We start from the raw sequence: 20182 nt of genomic DNA, 5'->3' as shown, positions 1-20182 counted from the left end.
TAAACAGTTTGCTCACATTGGCATGCTCAGGGCAGTGCATGTAGCGATCATCTCTCAGTTTAATATCACACCTCTGTGGCCGCTGATGCTCCGGGGCTTTTTTTTTTTTTTTCGAATGGCAGTCAGGGGTCACCTTCCAATCAGCTCACGCCATAACAAAGTTGAATTTTTGGTCATTCATTATTCATTTATTTATATTTGAAAAATTCTCAAGACTTCTGAGCTGTTCTGTGTGTGAAAAGAATACAGAGCGATGGCTGACAGATAAAACTTGTTCATTGACGAATAGAAAGGCAGTTATAGAATGTAGAATACATGGAAGCAGTGAAAAAAATAAATCACTTCATAACTTGTATTTCATCCCACCTGTCTCTTCCGTCTGTCCAGTTATTCCTCCCTCCTCTTTAGCAAAACTCCAACAATGAAAATGGAAAACTTAGAAACATTTCTGAACGTTTTTGCCGTATTTTCCCCAGGGGAATACAAACCTTCTGGAAACTGAATCCTGTTTGACAATAAAGAGAGACAAAAGCAGTTATGCAGAGTAACAATTTGGATGGAAAGTCATTTCTGCCTGGTTGTTCTTGTTCTTTCTGAGCCGGCTCACAAAGCTGCTTTGATTGATTGAGCGGTAATTGAGTTTTTCACTGACCCCTCACTTTTCATCAGGAGCAGAATCGTACCTCGGCTACAAAAATGCATCCCTCTCCAGGCTGTATTTATTCCTGACAGATGGGTTGATTGCAGCTGCGTTTTTCGGTCTAACATGACATCTTATTGCCATTACTTAATTTGCTCTCTCAGCCGTCATTTTCTGACTCACTGAAATAGTCCAGATACCTCTCATTCCTGTCTCTCACACTCAGCGGCATTCACACCTTCTCTGGGTCTCTCCTGGTTCATTTTCTCATATTCCTCTTTATGTGCTCCATTTTTCCTTACAGCGCTGCTCATTCTCCACTCTCCTGATGCCGTCGGAACGCTAATAATTGTGAGGGTTTAAACCATTTTCACTTCATGTCCTTCAGACAGTGATATCTGGAGCCAATATCCTGAATCTCACCACAACCAAAGCCTTTTACAAATAAGTGCACACAGCATGCCATACTTACAGTCTTATGGATTTACTGCAATGCATTTGAAATCTAAACCCATAAGTTGTAAAACCCAAATCCCACTCCAGCACTATATAGCACCTGTTCCACAAACACAGGGATAAGTTACAGAAAGTATAGTGAAGTGATTGTTAAATCTTATAAATCCATGTTTTCTTCACTCCTGAATCAATGATTCTGATGCTGAAAGAAATGTTGCTTCAGTGCAGCTGGGAACGGGGATTTGGAAAAGTCCCGTTTCCCACTTTACAGCGCTCACATGGCAATAAAAAACAAACAACATGGCCGCCTCCGTCGGTGCCGCCGCAGGGTCACGACAAGAGATAAACAAGAGGGGGATGAAAAGAGCCACTGGAAGTGCAAGCGGAACAGAAAACCGGATCTTAAAACTTTGAAGATCGCACCACCAACAGTGCAAACTAATAGTGAACAACAAATCATCAAACGCTCAAGCAGGACTGCAGTCAGAGCAGGAATGATGCTGCACTGAACCACGACTCAAGGAATCTCCATTATTAGTGAACAGTGAACACAGTTCTGCCTTTAAATATGGATCAATGCCAAATGCCGTCTTTTTCTCTGAGCCAAAATGGTCAGTGGTGAATTACAATTGCTTTTTATTTTTGTTATTTCTGTCACTTCTTTGCATGAATAACTTTGGGTGAAAACTATGACGTGTAATTTCTTGTCTTTTTTGTCTTTTTGCACACATTTAAAATTCCTCAAATGATTTCTTCCGCAGCAACACAGACTTCACCGTCCAAATGAGCCACAGGTTTTCTTCATTGTTTCAGTGCCGTTTGCATCCACTGCACTACTGTGAGACTTCTCACACACTGAGTTGGTGCTGCTTTTTCTGAAGCGTTGCAGAATATATCGACTGCCAGGTAACATGGGAAAATACCAGAGACAGATGGAAGACTCCACATGACAAACTGGATGGCAACAACAGCACACAGTGTAAAAAATGCAACTTTGATTGTTGTTGTTGTTAATAGAAATTTACGAACATGTGTCCATGTGTGTGTGTGTGTGTGTGTGTGTGTGTGTGTGATGACTAAAAAAAACTGAATCAGGCTTATCCAGATGTTTTGGCAACTATTTATTCAACAATTTTCATTTCATACATACGAACCTCTAAATTAAATATAATAAATCCCACAGACAATGGGAGAGAAACACCTCCGTTATGGTGCTATATACCAAGTCAAGCTCTGTCAGTACAGCTTGATATGAAACCCCTTATTTTACCAATACATCAGAAGCTGCACTAACTTATTTCTAGCACTAATGCCGACCTTCACTGAACTTTACTGTGGATATTCTGTATTTAGTGAGTGACAGTGCCGAACGGCACCTTCCAGCTAAAGACTGATATACATGAAGATGTGTGTTGCTACAAGAAAAACATCATGGCTGAAGACAAAAAAAAAAAGCACTGAACTGCTTACATATCATAAGCTAAAATTAGGTTCTGTCAAAACACACCTATCATTCTTGAAACTCATGATTATTTGCAGCATATTTCTAAATTCTCAGTATTTCAAGTCAGTGATCATATCAAAAAACGGTTCCGTAAGCCTAATAGTCCAATGACAGCAGAGTGACAGAGTTACTGAAGAATCACTGGGTATTTTTTTATTAACATTGTGGTCATCTAAAACTCAACAAATACATGGTGTCAGCATACGGGGATGAGCAGGGTGAGAGGTGCTCACAAGTCCCCGTTTTAGGAAAGGAAAAAAATTAAAATAAACTAAATCAAACATATTCCTGAGATGCAAAACAAACAAACAAACAAAAAGGTGTAATTTCAAAAAAGAAAAAAAAAAAAAGAAAAGAAAAAAAAAACCCCACACACACCAGTTCATGTGATTGTGTCACATGTTGTTGTCATCAGTGTGATGATATTAAAACTGGGCTGATTAGATCTAGTGTCAATATTGCAGAGGAGCAGAGAAGTTGCACTGAAGCCAAACTGTACAGCAAAGACAGACGGAGGGTCGGAGGAGGAGAAACGGGACGGGGGAAGGCCATGCCACGTTAGCGTCGCTGCTGCTCAGTGCAGAACCGGGAGAGAAAACAGACACGCAAACCAGTACCATCTGAAAATAGCCTTTTCAGACAGAAATGAACTGAAAGTGTTCATTACTTACATAGATATCCATCCCTTTACGAAAAAGGAGCTGATATAGTTTCAGTCAATAATTCCTCAAATATCTGGTAACTGAGGGAGAAGCCAAATGAAAAAATAATAAGAATAATAAAAAAAAAAAAACAGTGTGTGAATTCACTGCTAAATTTTGAGACCAGATTTCACTGGTGCATTGTGGTTACAAAAAAAAAAAAAAAAAAAAAGCTATAGCAGGATGAATACACAGTGCCGTATCATCAACAGAACTTTCGACAAGCCTCAACAAACCCCATCAGCTTGTCTCATGAATGGCTCCTGTACGATCTGCTCTTCTCTCTACATTAGCATTATTTTTTACATTTCATAATATACCGATATGTGGTTGTATCAAGTCACTCTGTAGGCCTAATCTGTATATTTAACTAATTTTAGCTCAACACCAACATTGGCTTGTAGTATATTAAGACACATTTTCTATCATTGCTGTCTGTTGCCAAGTAAAGGCAAAACACATCTGATGCCCACTGTGAGCTCAATCAGGAGAAAATGTCATTTTACTACAAACTGCAAGCAATTGTGGATTAAGACTGGTAGAAATCAGCTTTTTATTCAGCCCATTATCCTCGAAACAGCTTTAATCACATTAAAGATGTATTTTATGTGCATTTAAATCTCTGCTAGGTTAAAAAACACCACATTTACAGTGTAGGAGGCAAAAACAAAACACATGAGAGGTTTTTATTTTGTCATATCGCACTGGTCTCTGTGTGTGCCTCCTCAAACATGAAAATTGTTTGCGAAATTGGATGCAATTTCATGCCAAAAAAGAAGAAGAAGAAGAAAAAAAAAAAATCACTGTCAGTGTTGCACTGCTTAATCTGCATAAATGCACAACCTCGTCTGGACCACTCACACCTTCAGATGAAGAAAGTGGGTTTGTCGGGAGCCAGGAAATTAGTGACACACAATCCCAGAAAATGGACTTATGCCCAATGAAAATGGCACCGCAGCTCTGTCATTACTGCCGCTGCTGCCAGGATGAAATTAGAGGCCCACGATGTAGCGAATATTAACAAATGTATGTTGGGAACATGTTTAAAGCTTAGTTTCGACTGACAACAACAAAGAAACACTGACTGAGACACGCAAGATAAAAACCGCTGCGCTTGATTCTGTCGTAGTAAAATAGTGCATGGTGGTGCATGTGCCAAGCAGTTAAAGACAAAACAAAAAAACAAAAAAAACAAATTAAACGAGATTCAGGTTTGGTCTAAATGATTATAAAAAGCCATTTGCAACAAATTTAGCTCATTACTGCCATGTCAAAACAAATATTTGCAGAAAGAAAAACTATCCATCAAATTAGTCAGAGTGCATAATTCAGTAAATGGCACCTGTTTTGTCTCTAACGCCGACACCGACTCATCACCTAGTTAATTCTCAGTGTTCGTTTAATATAAAATAGCCTGTTTGTCCAACCCCAGAATCAACAGATCCCCACAGCCGTCCTGACGATTCTGAAATGGTAGAGAAGTGGAAAGTAACAGAAAACTGTGATCGACGACATCGGTGATTTAAGACACAATGAGCGGAAACAAAATGGAAAAGTGAAAAGAGAAGAAAAAAATTAAGATTACACTGCTGTGATTTTTGTATCTACACACACAAGTAACACACAAGATATTTTAAAGATGTCTGTGGAAGTTAAGCCTGCAAATTAACTACACTCACTAAAAATAAAGATATTTGTGCATGGGAGCTTATTTCTTTTAAACAGTGATGTTTCTTAGCAATACATCTTATACTGCTGGAAAGCCTGTTTATTTGGACTTCTTATTGTGGGACATGTGCAAGTTTCATGCATTGGTGGAATCATGAAGAGGAATTTTGCTGCTCGATCCACAAATGCATTTTCCTGACACTATTTAAGAACTAAAAGAGCAGGCCTCTCAGCAGGTTTATGTTCAACAGTAGGATACATTACTAAAAATAAAGATCTCCCAATGACAGCTTTCCTGACTTCTGTTCTTAGTTTAGTTGTCTGACTGACTGATGTGCGGCGGATCTGCAGAAAGAAACTGTGGGAACGTTTGTGCATTTCCAAAAGAACTCATTAAAGCTGGGGTGGGCAGGCGGATCTTTTTTTGGTGTCACTGGGAAAAAAAAACCTTCATGATGTCCATGAGAAATTGAAATGTGGAAACACATGACTATTTTTTTTTTCTTTTCATTAATCTCCTCTTGGCGCTGGATCCAGGCTTCAGAGAGTGACTCACTGTTTGCATTGAATTGAGTTTATGAACATTTCTTTCTTTCTTCTTTTTTAAGTATCTGGGCCCAATTTTTTTTTTTTTTTGAAAGAAGCTGGTATCATATTGATTGAGTATAGAGATACAGCAGGATCTTCCTATATATATAGTCCTGATTCTGGTTTATAACAGCTGCTGCTTCCATGCACAGCCATAGCTCAAGGAGGCCAGGAGGGACGACACACACTCAACAAATTACAGCATCTTGTATTAAAAAGCACTATGACTGATTGATATGAATTCTCTTCCTGCTCTACGTCAGACGGCTTCTTGTCCGACAATGTTGATTCAAACTGTAACCGTTCAAGACAGCGGCGAAAAGCAAAGGAAAACAGGCAAACATGAATTATATACATCTGGAAAAATGTACCGCAGCAGTATTATGGAGGAATCTATCACGGGGTCTGATCTTAAAAGCTGAACGCCCAGGTCCGATCTCACATCCAACCAAGACACTGTTGGCAACCTCCCGGGTAAAACAGCTACCAGATTTATTCAGTGCGTTTTCCCCCTTCAGTTCTCATAAATGGTTTAACGCCGGTGAAGGACTCTTCGGTTATTTTCAGAGTACTCTGCTGTGGATCTTTATTCTTTGCCTCCACGCCGCAGCAGTCACCAGTCAAAGCAGACAAGGTTTATTTTCCATATCGTATTTTTTTAGCTGCTGAGAACAAAGTGAAGATCAAAATCTTAAAATATATTCCTGGTATTTAGCAATGTTAAATAAAACAGGCCTTGAATCTTTTAAATTATTAACGCTGACTTCATGTCTGATGTTCAGTCACCTGTAGAACTACACAGCCGGGACATGAGGACTTGGTTTTTTCAGATACTTGCTCAAGTATTTTCACATTTATGACAAAAAAAATTACCAGTCAGGCCGAGTAGCAGACTAGTTGATAAAGAAGAAGAGAACTGGTGGACTGGTTCAGGTGTAAGGCCTAAGGTGATGGAAATACAGCTTCCAATCACAAAGCAACAGAAAAGAAGGAAGTTTTATTCAAAAAGTAGATAAAAGAAGTAAAGAAACATTTGCTGAGGTATTTCAGACATGGAGAAAACCTTGTGATTTAACTGGATTTGGACCAATGAGGCTTTGCACTGGGATTTGGCCCCAGTGGGAGGGGCTTAGAGAGTGAAAAGGGAGAGAGCCGCTGCAGGATACCTGCACTTTCAAACTAAGAAATATTTCTTTTACATTTTGCTTAAAGGTGTGTGTTCCAGCTTTAATGCCTTCTAAATGTAATGCACAAACGGAGACGATTAACCTGGCGATCCCCAACCTGTGATTCCCTCCAGCACCGAGTTACAGCACATCCAGAAAGACCTTACTTGCTGACCTTATTTGCATAACGTTGTAAATTGGCCACTGAATTGGAGACAGCTGGGCCCACGATTTTATTGCCCTTGGTAATAATTTGCTCCCTCTTAGCAGATTAGTGCTTTGCCTTTAAGCCTTTAGGTGTTTATCACTCATTCACGTGAGAGGAAATCCGCCAAATTCCAGCAAACTTATGAAAAATGAATGGAGAGGATGTATGGAACTAAAAGGTTTACTAAGTTAAGTTGTCCTATCTTTCCCGCCGCCAACAACAAAGGCAATGTTTCTTATAGAGTGTATATGTCTGTAAATTACAATTCCAAATGTTATTTTAAGGATTTGGTGAAAAACAAAAAGCACATTGTCTGTGAACACACGTCACGCTTCTTCTCCAGTTTTGTCCTCGTTCCTACAAAACCTAATCCTTCAGATCTGTTGCACCAGAGGGCACACAAGAAACCTCTGCCTCTCCAAAATCAGGCTGCAAACACACCTTCACCGTCACTCTCTCTGGCGTCGCTTCATTCTGAGTAACTTAAATGTGAAAAAGAACGAAACAAAAACATGCCAATGTGTATTACCAAAATTTAGTTGTCACACATTATATACATGCCTTGTGCCAAAACAAAAATACAGTTGTTTAAAAGTTTTCCAATAAGGGTTACGTGATGAAAAAGAAAAAGAAGAAAAAAAAAAAAGGAAACAGGTAAGGTGGCTAATATACAAATTTGAAGAAATACAGAAATCCAGAATTTAACAGCAATTTTCACAGTCAACCACATTTTAGCAGACACAATATACAGCAGGGAGCATTTAAACCAAAAAATTAAAAACTTTTTTTTTTTTAAATATAAAAACATGATTTTGCTTACATTTTTCAAAAAAGATGCACTGCGTTTTTTTGTCTTTTTTTTCCCATTTTGATTTTAAATTCAGAATTGAATCAGAGAAAGCCTTGTCATCTTCTTGGTTCCATTTTCCTCAAGGCAGTCTGTTTGTTGGCAAAAGAACACAGTAACTCATTCAGACATTTTTGTGCTTCTTGCTTTATCTTCAGTTTTAAGGTTTGGAAAGGAGGCCCCTGCATATATATATGACCCAGCACTCACACCAGCTCTTCGACTATTTTCTTTTTTTTTTGTTTTTTTTTAATTTTTTCTTGCCCGAAGACCCCATGAAATGAAAATCAAAGTTAAAACTTTCAGGGAGTGAAATAAAAAAGAATTAAAAAAAAAAAGAAGCACGGCTTGTTGGTGATAGTAGCAGAGCAGTTTCTAGAAAGCAGTTGAGCTTCGATCCGGAAGTGGCAAAACGAATACAAAGTGGGCCTGCAGTTCGACTTGTTTGTTTGTTTGCTGAAAAAATAATTTCACTGAATGCTTACCAATGAACCAGTAATCGTAGGAAGCTGCCTGTACCTCGACCGAGGTGTGAAAATGAGCAAAGACAATTACGGGAAGCTATTTACAAACTCCAAAACTTCCAACGTATTTCCTTTAATTGCATTTTGGTTTTAATACCTAATGGTTTCTTTTACATTTCATGGGGTCCTTAAGCCCTAACATTACTTTCATGTGACATGAACATAAGGAAAAATTCTTCAAAGTGAAAAGCTAAACTCATTTCAATACAATTTTTTTTTTTATTTTACAGCTTCTAGAGAGAGGAGAACAACTCTTCCTGTACAACCGGACCCTTTGTGTGAATCACAAACTACTGACAGCTGTCCAGATGACACGGATGGTGTTGGCGTTTTGCTAAACTGCAGCCCGAACAGTGCAGGAATATACAGATAAAAGTACACGTGGACAGCAGATTCAGCGATTAATGGTCTTTTAAATACTTGATTGAGCCTGTTATGGAACGCTTCTCGTAGCATCTTTCGCGTATTTTTGGTGTGTACTCTCTGCTCTAAACAAAACCACACTACCCTTTAATTACTCCTACCCTAAGAATGAAACTCATATTATACACTTATCTGACAGACCTTGCTACAGTGTTACACAAAACCTTCGTCTTATCTTACAAGGGTCGACCATTTAATTACAAGTCTGTTTGGGGGGGGGGGGGGGGGGGGGGGGGGGGGACGGGGGTCGGGAGAGGTGGATCGTCTAGAAGTACCATATTCAGTGTGATAGACATGTATAAGGCGTAAACAGCACATATCCTCATTCAAATAATAAGAATAAAAAAGAAAACGCAATGCATAATCATAATCAAAAGCTGTGAGCTAAGCAATGAGATGATGGTCCAGTTAACCACCTACAAAGCATTTACATTGCTACCGACAGACGATACATGAAGGCATTGACAGAAGTTCAATGGCGTCTGTATTTTTAGGCACCGTGTTGATGTGAGATATGATATGTGTGTTTGTGGACGTGTGTGAACAAAGGGAAATTCGACGTGTGATTGGTGTCTGCTTCGCGGGAAACAGGAGAAAAGGGGGGCGAAGGGGACAGGGTCAGGGGGAGAAGTGGTACAAATTTTCATGTGTTCATGTCAAAAGATGAGAACAAAAAAAAAAAGAAACAAAAACAAAGTGTGAAAGGGCAACAGCAGCGGCAAGCTGTCTGAAAACATCTGCTGAAAATAAAGAAATATCCAAATACAGGAAAAAATAAAAGACACGATGCAAACGATAAGAGATGGACCCAGTGAAGGGAGAGAGGAGGAACACACATGGGGAGCTTCTGTGTGTGTGTGTGTGTGTGTGTGTGTGGGCTGCCTGCGGGGGCATCCTGTCGACACAACGGCAGCAGTGGTCAGAGGTGAAGAAGAAAAGTGGGAGACGGAACGAGAGAATAAGAGACAGAGCGACCGAAAGAGAGAATGGAGAAAGGAGAGAGCTGCACAGCTCCCTCTGCAGTCTAAATGAAGTATTCTTTCTTTTCCTCCGCGTGCGCGTGGTTGCCCTCAGCGTTGATGATGGCTGTGTCGGCGTCGGGCGCATCGTCCGCTCCTTTGGCCTCATTTGTCAAGTACGTTCCTGCGGAAGCAACAAAACAAACCTATATCAAGCAAAAACAAATACTGAGCAGCCCTGCGTGGCGTCTGCTGCCCGAGGCAACAAGCACAACTGAAGACAACATCAGTGATGCTACATTATTCATACGCAGAATGTTGAGAGGCTACGAGCGCGCGGTATATGTAAATACAGCAGAGGGAACACATGTAAAACCCTGCGCACATCCAACGCTACAACAAGATCAACAAATACTGCCACTGCCGTCAAGTCAAGGCTTCAAACTCCACGTCGAAATACTGTGATGCAGCTCTAAGCTTCATTTTGGAGCATTAGCATTAAAAACTGGCCATCAACTCTTAAGCTTTTGTTACTCCTTCACTCTCTCTCACTTCAGCAGACTTAGCCGGTCATGTCATACACTATTATCTTTAGGAATCCAAAGGATTTAAATAAGTTTTCTCAGTATTTGTGCTGCTGAAATCAATACTGAGTACTGTGTAGAATAAGTTCTGTTGTATTAATAAGAGATGACACTCCTGTTGATAATACTTTGTCTCACAGGGAAAAGCAAGTATGTTTTACAGTTTGGATCCCAAATTTAGAAATATTACATTGTGAAGTAACTACTGGTTTCACACACACACTCACACACAGTTAGAATAAGCAGTCTCAGTTAGAATTCACTTATTATTGAAGCCATGACTCTCAGTGGGAAACCTTCACTTTATTCAAAGAAGAAAAAAAAAAAAAACATGATTCTTGTCGAGTAATTAAAGACATGTCGAAGCCGATTCATGAAAGTTCATTTTGTTAAAAAAAAACATTCTTCGCTTAAACCCTTTAAATCAGTTAAAGAAATAATCCTGTGAGTTCTGTGCTGCTCGTGAAAAGCATCGCTCCTATGTGTGCATGACTTAATGTATCCTCCACCGCAGGCGTTTCATACGGTGTGGGAACGGGATCGGGCGAGCCGACGAGACAGAAAGGACATGCACCGCTACTCTCATGAGTCTCGCGAGGCTCCGGTCCGGTCCGGTGGGGTTTTACCTTTATGCCTGGCCAGGTATCTTCCCAGAACAATGATTAAACACAAGGTGACAAAGACCACTACAGCCACCACTCCTCCGATCAAGGCATGGTCAGTGCCGTGCTGCCCCACAGCGTTGGGATCTGAGGAAAGACGGACAGGAAAACAAAGAGAGTGGATGAAAGCGCCGCTTGGTGAGGTGAGAGCGTGAGGGCAGAGTCGCAGCAAAAAGGCAGACAATACAAAACACAGCAAGGAGGAAAGAGGAGATTATTTCCAGCTCCTTCCTGCTCTAACGATTGTTCTGAGCAGCTGTCATTCCCCTCTCCTCTCACATCATGCAGTCAGCGCAGAGCTGCACAGCGCTGCGAGAATAATAAAATGGAAAGAGAGAGAAGAAAGGCAGACACCACACTGACACAAAGAGACAGGCAGGCACACATTCGCCCTGCAAAATGAAGGTAAAAGAGAATGAAAGAGGGACTCAGAAAAAAAAAAAAATCGAGTAAATAATTCAGGACCTCCCCCACAGTGCCCTACGAGTCCCCAACATGCAAACCAGGGCAGTAGTGGAAGGGAAGTACACAGTAAATAAATCATCACATGGAAAATGAAAAGGAAAGATCAATCTTTTTCTGTTTGGCAGTGAGGAAGAATTGTTATTAGGAAAATGAATTAGGTGTTAGAGAGCTGCTACAGGTCCCCAGCTGTTGGAGAGGCAGAGGAGATGATAGCAGAGTCATGAAAGAGTCAAGGAACTGCCTGTTCATGCTTCGTGCGGAAACCCATCAAACCCGTCTTTTTCTTTCAACGGCGGCCTCTCTCTTTTATTCACGCCGACTTCCTTTCTTCACAAAGTCGAGTTTGTCGGTCATTCAAGGTAAAAGTAAGGACACGGCGCTGATGGCGCCGAGCGCCCGGACCTACTGTGGATGAATCAAAAAAAAAAAAAAAAAAAAGTTGACAGTGACAGCAGAAGTGGAGATAGGCAACGGAAGAGCCTGTATTATTCATATCAGTCCATGACACCTGAGAAATTAGCAGCCGTCTCATTATCCTGTTCCAAGTGCCAGGGCATGCCATGTTCAACCCTGCCATTCTGTGTGTCTGTGGGCTCAAGATAGCTAAAATAAGGCCGTGTCAGAGACGAGATAGAGTGTCGGGTTAGACGAACGGCCCACATGGTATATTGACACCGTTTCTCTTCGGCGTTTTTCCTTTTCTTTCTGTGCCTGCCCATGTGGTCAAATTGAACAGCTGGCCCGCTCTCGCTCCATAAGTCTCCATGGTCCGGGTGACCAGGCCGTCACGCTCGACTGCCTCCCAGTGGACAAACACACACTCACGCCGACACATGCGCTCGCACGCGGGCGTGCGCGCCGCGGACTCGCTGTGCTGCAGTTCTGCTTGGTCAGTGGAGCAGAGAGTAGAGGAATGTTCCCCTGGCAGGACCCAGCAGGGCGAAGACTCGGGCGTTTAGTTTACACACATGGTTGTGTCTCCTCACCTCTATCTGTCAGGACTGGTGAGTGTTTTTTTTTTTTTTTTTTTTCCCACCATCACACACATTCACTGTCTGACTGCTGCATTTCAGTCTGGCCGTTACAACCCGGGGCAGACACAAACAAGCCAGTCACACACTGCACACCGGGGCCAGGTAATATCCTGGTGTCATGCTTCAGACATTCGGCCGTGAGTCAAAGCCCTTGACTTTTTCGGAACGCGCTGTCTGATCCTCTAATAGATTACAACCGTGGCTTCAAGACACGGCAAAAAGTCTTTACTCAAGGTGACATAAAGTCAAAGATAATCCACTTGGCATAGTGCAAACAGTCGCACATTGTTCACAGTACTCTCAAATAAACTAATTATGTATTTAGTTCTCCCAAGAGGAGAATATTTATTGATTACTCGGAGAGCATTTTGTATAGTGATATTTGTAGCTCCAGAGAGAGCTGCTTAACGTCTGATAAACTGCTGTGTGGTTTTTTTTTTTTGTGCGGCTCAAGCAGTGAAGCCGGTCGTATTCTGCTGGCAGGATCAGCAGTTTGATCCCGACCTCTAAATTAAGGGTTGCTCACTATAGTTGGTGAACACGCCGCAAAGCAGCTTCCTCATTATTTGCGTGTGAAAAGGTAAATGTGATCGAAAAACTGTAACACTCTCTAGGAATACTAGGGTGAAATCAGCCTCTCTGCAGAGTAATAGGAGCATGATCCTGCTGCTTCTTTAAACATCAGATTTTATCAATTAAAATTATTAAGGCAAGAGAGGTAACCACTGCTTTAATCCACCCTGAAGGGCACAGGAGCGGAATAGAAGATGGATGCATGGATGGAAAATGAAGTGCTAAAGTAAGCTTTTCTCAGATACAGTATATATCATGCACACAAATAGAATATGCAGTCACACCAACTTTAACAATAGTTGAAAAGAACCCAAAAAAAAAACAAAAAAAAAACACCCACTCGACTTTTGAGAGAAAGTGGATGTTTGTGCCAGATTTTACAGTGGTCAGGGGAAAAATATGCGGATTTTAATATAGAGACAGCTAAATACCCATGGGTTACAACCACGTCAATGTGGAGGCACACAAACTATAGCGATGCTGCATTAGAAGGCAGAGAACTTATCAAATCCCTCCTGCTAAACGCCGGAGTTCAAAAACACTTCAGCCTTTGCAAGAGCTCAACAACAACCTATTCTTTGAACCGTTCATGGTCAAGATGCGCCGCAGCTGATACACGAAACGAATCCTAACATTAAAGAAAGATGTGTGGGATTGTTTTGGTCCTGCTTTGATTCCGAAGTGTCCATCACAAGTACAGAAATGGAAAAGAACCACAATGCTAATAGGCCAGGGTATTTTTTTTCTTTTTTTTTTTGAAACTATCTCTTTAGCCAACAAGAGAAGACTTTTTGACATTTAAGATTAGAATTTCAGAGGCATACTTTTTTCACTTGATATTCATGCAGTAACAGAAGCCTGTGACATAAAACCATGTTAACTTACAAAGTGTAAATGCCTTTCATGTGTGTACCTTCAGAAAAAAAAAAAAAAAAAACAAGGAGAGAAAAAAAACACAGTTCATCTACTCTGTTCATAAGTATTCTGTTCTAGTCCACAGCGACTCACGGCAGGAGAAAAATACAGCAAGGGTGTACAAAGGCACAGTGAGGAAGGGAGAAAAAAAAAAAAGTGATTGATGGACACAAAAACGGAGAAATTTCACTTGGACTGAGAGGTGGGAGGAAAGAAGACAAGGAGGGATCTAGAGAAGCAGGTTATACATTTTTATGGTTCCAGAACGCATTATCTTTTAATAAGGACAGATACATTCTTCTCTGTGTGATTTAATATGAGAGCGTGGCAGAGCAAACTCTTCTTTTAATATTTATAACACCCTCCTTGTCGTCTGGCCTTGTGTGTTGGGCGTGTTTAATAAATTAAAAGGGGTCGAGATGAGATCTACTGTGAACCGCTGCTCGGTCAGACGAAGCCAAAAGTGTTGCTCTTGAAAAAATGCCTAAACTCCTCATTTTTTATCTCTTTTACTGATGCTTGGGGTAAGACTGAAATGATCGACAATAACAACGCTGTGCGGGAATGTTAAGTCTTGAAATTACACTGTAATATCAGGCCATTTTATCTGCTCACAATATATCGTGCTGAATATTTTATCCCTGTTCAGGACGGAATGTGAGGCATACTGTATTCCTTTTGTTAAAGTTCTTCAATATTCAAGCCTCAGCTACAAGTAAGCGAGAAAAATCTTGACATTTTTTTTTTTTTTATAAACAACAGCATCAAAAACCTCCTCAATCTGTATGTAAATGGGATGACATGCAGCAGCGATCCACCCGGCTGGGAGTCAAATCGTCAGCTCAGTCACTGAAGGCATTTCAGCTCGTTTGTTATGCGGCGCAGCTATTCAGCCATGAGGCGGCCTTTGGTTATGAAATGTGATATTGTGATTGGGAAATGGTGTGCAAAAGAACATTATTAGTCCATGTAAAAGCTCAAATATTAAATCTGAAGCAATACGGGGGGGAAGAATGACTCTACTACAAAACCTGAACTGTTGTTTTAATCAATATCAATGCGCCGATTTACGGCCTTGGATGTGAAGTCGATAGAAAAGCTAAGACAGGTATCCAACACGCCACAGCTGGATTTGTCACCACGTAATAGGCAACAAAGAAAACCTGAGGACAAGGACAAACACACAATAGGTGCTGTAAATCCAGAGAGGACAATAAACTTCTTGAATTGCTTATTAACTACAAAACATTAAAGGCGTTCAACCCGAACTGACAATAACCTCACCATGTGTCTGCAGCTTATAAACAGCAGTGTAAGCATATTGGAAAACACAACCGGAGATTTGTACTTGAAACGTTACATACATTCAGACTTCGCAAACTCTGAGCCACCCATCTCTTCAATTTCTACACCCACTTTATCCAAGTCAGAGTCTCTTAAGCTGATCCTAACTAACACGGGGCGAAAAGGGAGGCTTTGCATTATGGGAGGAAACCAGACAACCGGAGGTAAGTCCACAGATAACAACACCAAAACAGAAAAAAAGTAGCAACTTTGAGCAGAGGAAAGGCTGCTGCAATGGCAGAACAATCCAAAAACAAACCCCAACAACAAAGCATCCACAACTTCAGCTCCAGTAGAACCAATCATAACATTACACTCTCGGCTGAGGAGCTCGTCTCCAACGCCACCACGTTTACACTTGTTGGAAAGGGGCCACTTAAAGAACACGTCCAAAGCTTTGTGTGGAGCTGAAGTGTCGGAGAGTGGCTCTTTGGGGATCTTACTGAATGTCAAACACGTGTCCTCATCTCACTTTTTAAGCAGCAATTCACTGTTTGAAGAACATCACAATAGAGCTCAGCCCTCGTTAAAAGTATTGTTCCAGCATGTTGATGTTCCGACAGGACGTCATCCTCTGCAGCACCTTTCATCCAACGCTGTTTTTCATATTAACAGTCTGAGCTTTTCATGAATGTAACTGCATGATATTCAAACACTCTTTTCCATACTGCTGCTCAGCATGCTATCACAATGTGCTATCTCTCCCTTGGTTTTAAAAAAAGGTTCATATTAAAATTCATCCCCTGGAGGTACCTTCTCTTCTTCAGGATTATGTTTTCTCCTCCCCTTGTTTTAGATATAGCTCTGCGAGGTTGTGGTTTCAGTTGCCCAGATCAATAAAGCGGCAGCGAGTTCAAGCACAGGCTTACAGAGCGGCTCTGTCCTTGTGTCTGTGTTGCGGCTCAGGTCAGGAAATCTAAGTAACAGTGGAAGCAGATCATTATACCTCAACCCAAAATATTACTTTGCAATAACAGACTGACATTTCTTTATTCACAGGAAAGTAAAACTAACAAAAACCTTTTCTAAGTAAATGTTTCTTAAACAGTTATGAGACATTAAAAATCAAATAATGTGTATATTTAAATGTGAATCTTACTTATTTTTGTGGATTTTTTTTTGTTTAGTTGAAAGTCTAAATTCTCAATTATTGGAAGAAAGAAATTCACCTCCTCCCTCAGCTCTGCACAGGACCAGAGCTCACATGATAAAAGCACCTACCACCGAGAGCTGCTTTCCTCCTTTCACCTGTTTACTGGGTATAATTAAAGTGTGTTTTGAAATGTGTCACCATGCTGTTTTACACTCCGATGGAAAATTTCACACCCCGCCCCCCATGCAATCTTTTTTCATGCTTGCAAAATGTTGCAAAATCAACAGTAAAAGTTACGGACAACAACTGCTGTGTGTGACTGCTGAAAAATTCATGTTGTCAGTGGTCTTCGGTCTGAGCAGACGTCAGAGAAACTCAACATGTTAATTATTATTTTCACACATAACATGGGGTCTCAGTCCAGTTGATTTTGAATTGAAAATTGTGATTTTGACCCATAGTTCTGCAGTAGTTTGTACTCTCTGAAGGTGTCTGTGTGAGAATTTGCACGTTCCCGCTGTGCTTGTACAGGTTTTCTTGGGGCACTCCAGTTTCCAAAAACAGTCCACAAACATGCTTCAGTGGGATTTTAGAAAAACGGTTCATTGATGTGAATGTATGTGTAGAAAAGGACTGGTGACCTGCTCGGGAGTCATTCTCCTGACAGTCAGCTGGGACTGCTAATAGTCTCCGATCTCTATAAAGTGATATAGAAGATGGATAGGCGGAGAAAAATAAAGGCACACACACAATCTGACAGATCCCTGCTGATAATTACAAAGGAGTCCACGTTTGAGGCAGGTAGCACGGATAGTTTAGTGGCTTGTGTTTATTTTTTTGAGAAGACTGAATGTTTAGCAGGTGCCATTAAACTGAGCCGAACAGAATGAAAAAAACAAAACAACACAAAAAAAACAGTTTTCCCCCCCTCTCTCTTGTGCAGGTAGCAGCGTACAAACAGACATTTGTAATGACAGCAATTATAGCATGTTGTTAAACTGGATGGCTCCATGGAGTCTTTCAGTAACAGAATCCCAGCTCGCCATGTGCAGTGTAGCCTACTGTACCGTCTCAATGCAGCGTGGTGTGACGTCCCAAAACACATCGCACTAGTTCGGTTAACTGTTTAAAGCCGCGTGTAATCTGAGCGCCCACGGCTGACACTACTGTGCTGTAACTGGGGCAAAAGTGTGATGGGGCGAGACACTTTTAACCTATTGTTCAGTGTCGAGCAGTAAAATACGACAAGCAAAAAAAAAAAAAACAAATAAAAAAACATTTTCTTGTAAAGGATTTCTTTTTTTTTTTTTTGATGTCCCAAAATTACTTTTTCAACAGGAAACATAAAGAAATACCTGTTAGTGCACATTATGTCCTAAGCAGTGACACTATGTCAAAGTTAGAGAGCCCGGGGAAAGAGAACCCTTTAAAAAAGAGGTGAGTAAAGGAAAGTAAGTGCCTGCAGACTTCAACTCCTTCAATGAGCGAATTATGCCCAACTTTTTGGCTGAGACTGGAAATTCACCAATCTGCATCTAATGCTGGCTCTACTGCCAAGATGAAAGAGTCCCTGGAGGCTGCGGCACGGAGCTAAGAGACACTTGTGTGGCCACTTCTCGATGCATGCACCCAAGCATGTGACAGAGCGGCAAAAGACAGAAACCTAGAGGTGTTCTTGGACGTGTGTGTGTGTGTGTTTGTTTGCACGTGTGTGAGTGTGAGTCCTTGTACTTTATTGCTCGCTGGGTCAGAGTGGATTAATTAGATTCTAAAAGCAAATTACTTTGAGTAATCATTCAATAAAGCCCACATGTGGACATTATCTTGAATATTCAACCACCTTTTTTTTTTCCCCCCCTTGTCAGAAGGAAAAGAAAATTGTGGTCAGCGGGGTAACGACGTGAAGTCATCGGCAAAGAAGGATGATTAATCAAATAAATTAATCAAGCCGCATGCAAAAATCAAAGCGGCGCTGCATTCTTTAAAAATCCATAACCTCTCAAAAAACACCAATAAAATACAAGAAATGCAACACTGAGGTAATGTAATGACAGCGTGATATTTTCTGACTGCGAGGGGAACAGCAGAGCATTAATCAAAATCATGAACTAAAGACCAGAATAAATAAAAAAATCCCAGAGAAGTGATGCATTTTTGAAGGAACCGAGCTATCAGCACAGGCCCAATAATCTCCCACGGGAGACAGGGAAGCAGGGGAAAAAAAATGACTAAAGACCAAAATAAAACGTCACGTCAATAAATGAAAATTGCAGCGCCTCGTGTGAGCGTGCACGTGAGCGCTTCTTTAAGATTGCTCAAAGTGTCCTCTGCCGTTGAGGTTTAATGAAAAGAAGGGCTATTACATGTAATTCATAACAGTAGCCCCAGGATCTAATGATTTCTCTTTTTCTGTTCTACACTTTATACCAAATTGTTGCTATAATTCTTCCCCAAAGCGAGGTAATGTGACAGGTCATCAATAAGCTTGCCCGGCAATAAGTGGAAAGACCTTTGCATTATGTTTTAATTCCTCCTGTGCTCCTCAGCTTTACGGTGGGGAGAGTGGAGCGTGGAAGGAAAGTGGCGAGAAGATGGTCGGTATAGTTCAATATTTAACCATTTCACTCCGGGAAGCTGCCGCCTCAACCTTCTTGATTCAAAGACGGCAGCTGGCCAGCTGCCCTGGATACTTGCCCTCGAGATAATGTGTCTTTTTCGCATCACACAGCCTAACCCACGTCTCCCATTTTAAACAGGATCGATAGCAATTGAATAAAGTGGTGAAAAATCTCCCAGAGGAACAAAAATTGTTCCTTTCCTTATTGAGTTATCACAAAAGGTTTTGTCCTCGGTCTGGTGAAGCTTGAATAGGTTAAAGACATAACCTGTGGTGCAGTGAAATAGCCTGTGTGATCTTCAAATACTTTACCGGCAATAATAAGAACTTTTATTGAAATGTTAACTGCCTCCATAAAGTGTGAGTAATTTCAGTGAGTTATTTGTCTCATTTTTCTTTGAACGTGTCAGCATATTTCGAAATTAATTCCAAATTTTATTCAGCTATAAGAAACTTCTACGGAATAAAAACTAGAATTCGAAATGGAGCAAAATGGAGGGATTATCTACTACATCCAGTTATATACCAGTTATACACGCACTGGTTATAAGAGTGTTGAAAGACCCCGTGGTGCCATACACATATGTTCTGAACACTTCAGCTGAATGTCGATGTGCTCAAGGATCAACTGTCTCAACTCTGGGCGGGGAAGCGGTCGTATTCCTGGATTTGTGCGCTGCATTCTCGCCAACACTGCCTCGAACAGGGAGGAAGCTCAGAGGCTCATCCAGACTCCTGAGCCCTGACCAATCCTTCGCCTCCGCAAGGAATTCTCCTTAAGTGTGAAGTCGCTGCTATCATCTTCAAGAGGGGAGGCAGAGCTTTTGGATGCTGTTTTTCTAAAACATGACAGCTTTAACACGTGTTGAAAAGATCAGGCAGTGACCTGGCTTGTAACAATTTAAGACGACTTAGTAAAATCTTCCAAGTCGTGATATTCGCTTTGATTAAGAGTCTCAAGGTTCCAGGTGCATTTCTTTGCTTTTATCCTCGGCTCCTCTTGGGGAAATAACACTGAACCCAAGAAAGGAGAAGTTTTACCGTGCAAGGAGGTGGATGGGTATTATTTTAGTTTTTGCTGCCTTCTCCACAGGCACAGACACCAGGCATGAATAATTGCTGTCTTCTCAGCAGTGGGGCCCTTTCTCTGCAGCAATATCAGACTACTGGGGCCGAGGTTGGCCACACGAATGCTGATTATGAGTAGTGAA

At 41.1% G+C, this 20182-nt stretch overlaps 1 protein-coding gene across 3 annotated transcripts in view; it reads right to left on the bottom strand.

The window, feature by feature from the left end:
• Window positions 1-7448: 7448 nt before the first annotated feature.
• cadm2a (cell adhesion molecule 2a) overlaps window positions 7449-20182 on the bottom strand; it is a 191193-nt gene continuing 178459 nt past the window's right edge. For all 3 annotated transcript variants that reach the window (XM_030100776.1, XM_030100777.1, XM_030100778.1), the window contains 2 exons: window positions 10895-11017; window positions 7449-9868 (listed from right to left, as the gene is read on the bottom strand). In XM_030100776.1, the coding sequence (XP_029956636.1) occupies window positions 9750-9868; window positions 10895-11017 (242 nt within the window). In that variant the 3' untranslated portion in view covers window positions 7449-9749. The remainder of the gene's footprint in view (window positions 9869-10894; window positions 11018-20182) is intronic.

Source organism: Salarias fasciatus, chromosome 10, assembly GCF_902148845.1.
Source record: "Salarias fasciatus chromosome 10, fSalaFa1.1, whole genome shotgun sequence".
Lineage (NCBI taxonomy): Eukaryota > Metazoa > Chordata > Actinopteri > Blenniiformes > Blenniidae > Salarias > Salarias fasciatus.
Note: the sequence above shows the minus strand (reverse complement) of the source record. Positions and strands in the feature narration are given on the sequence as shown.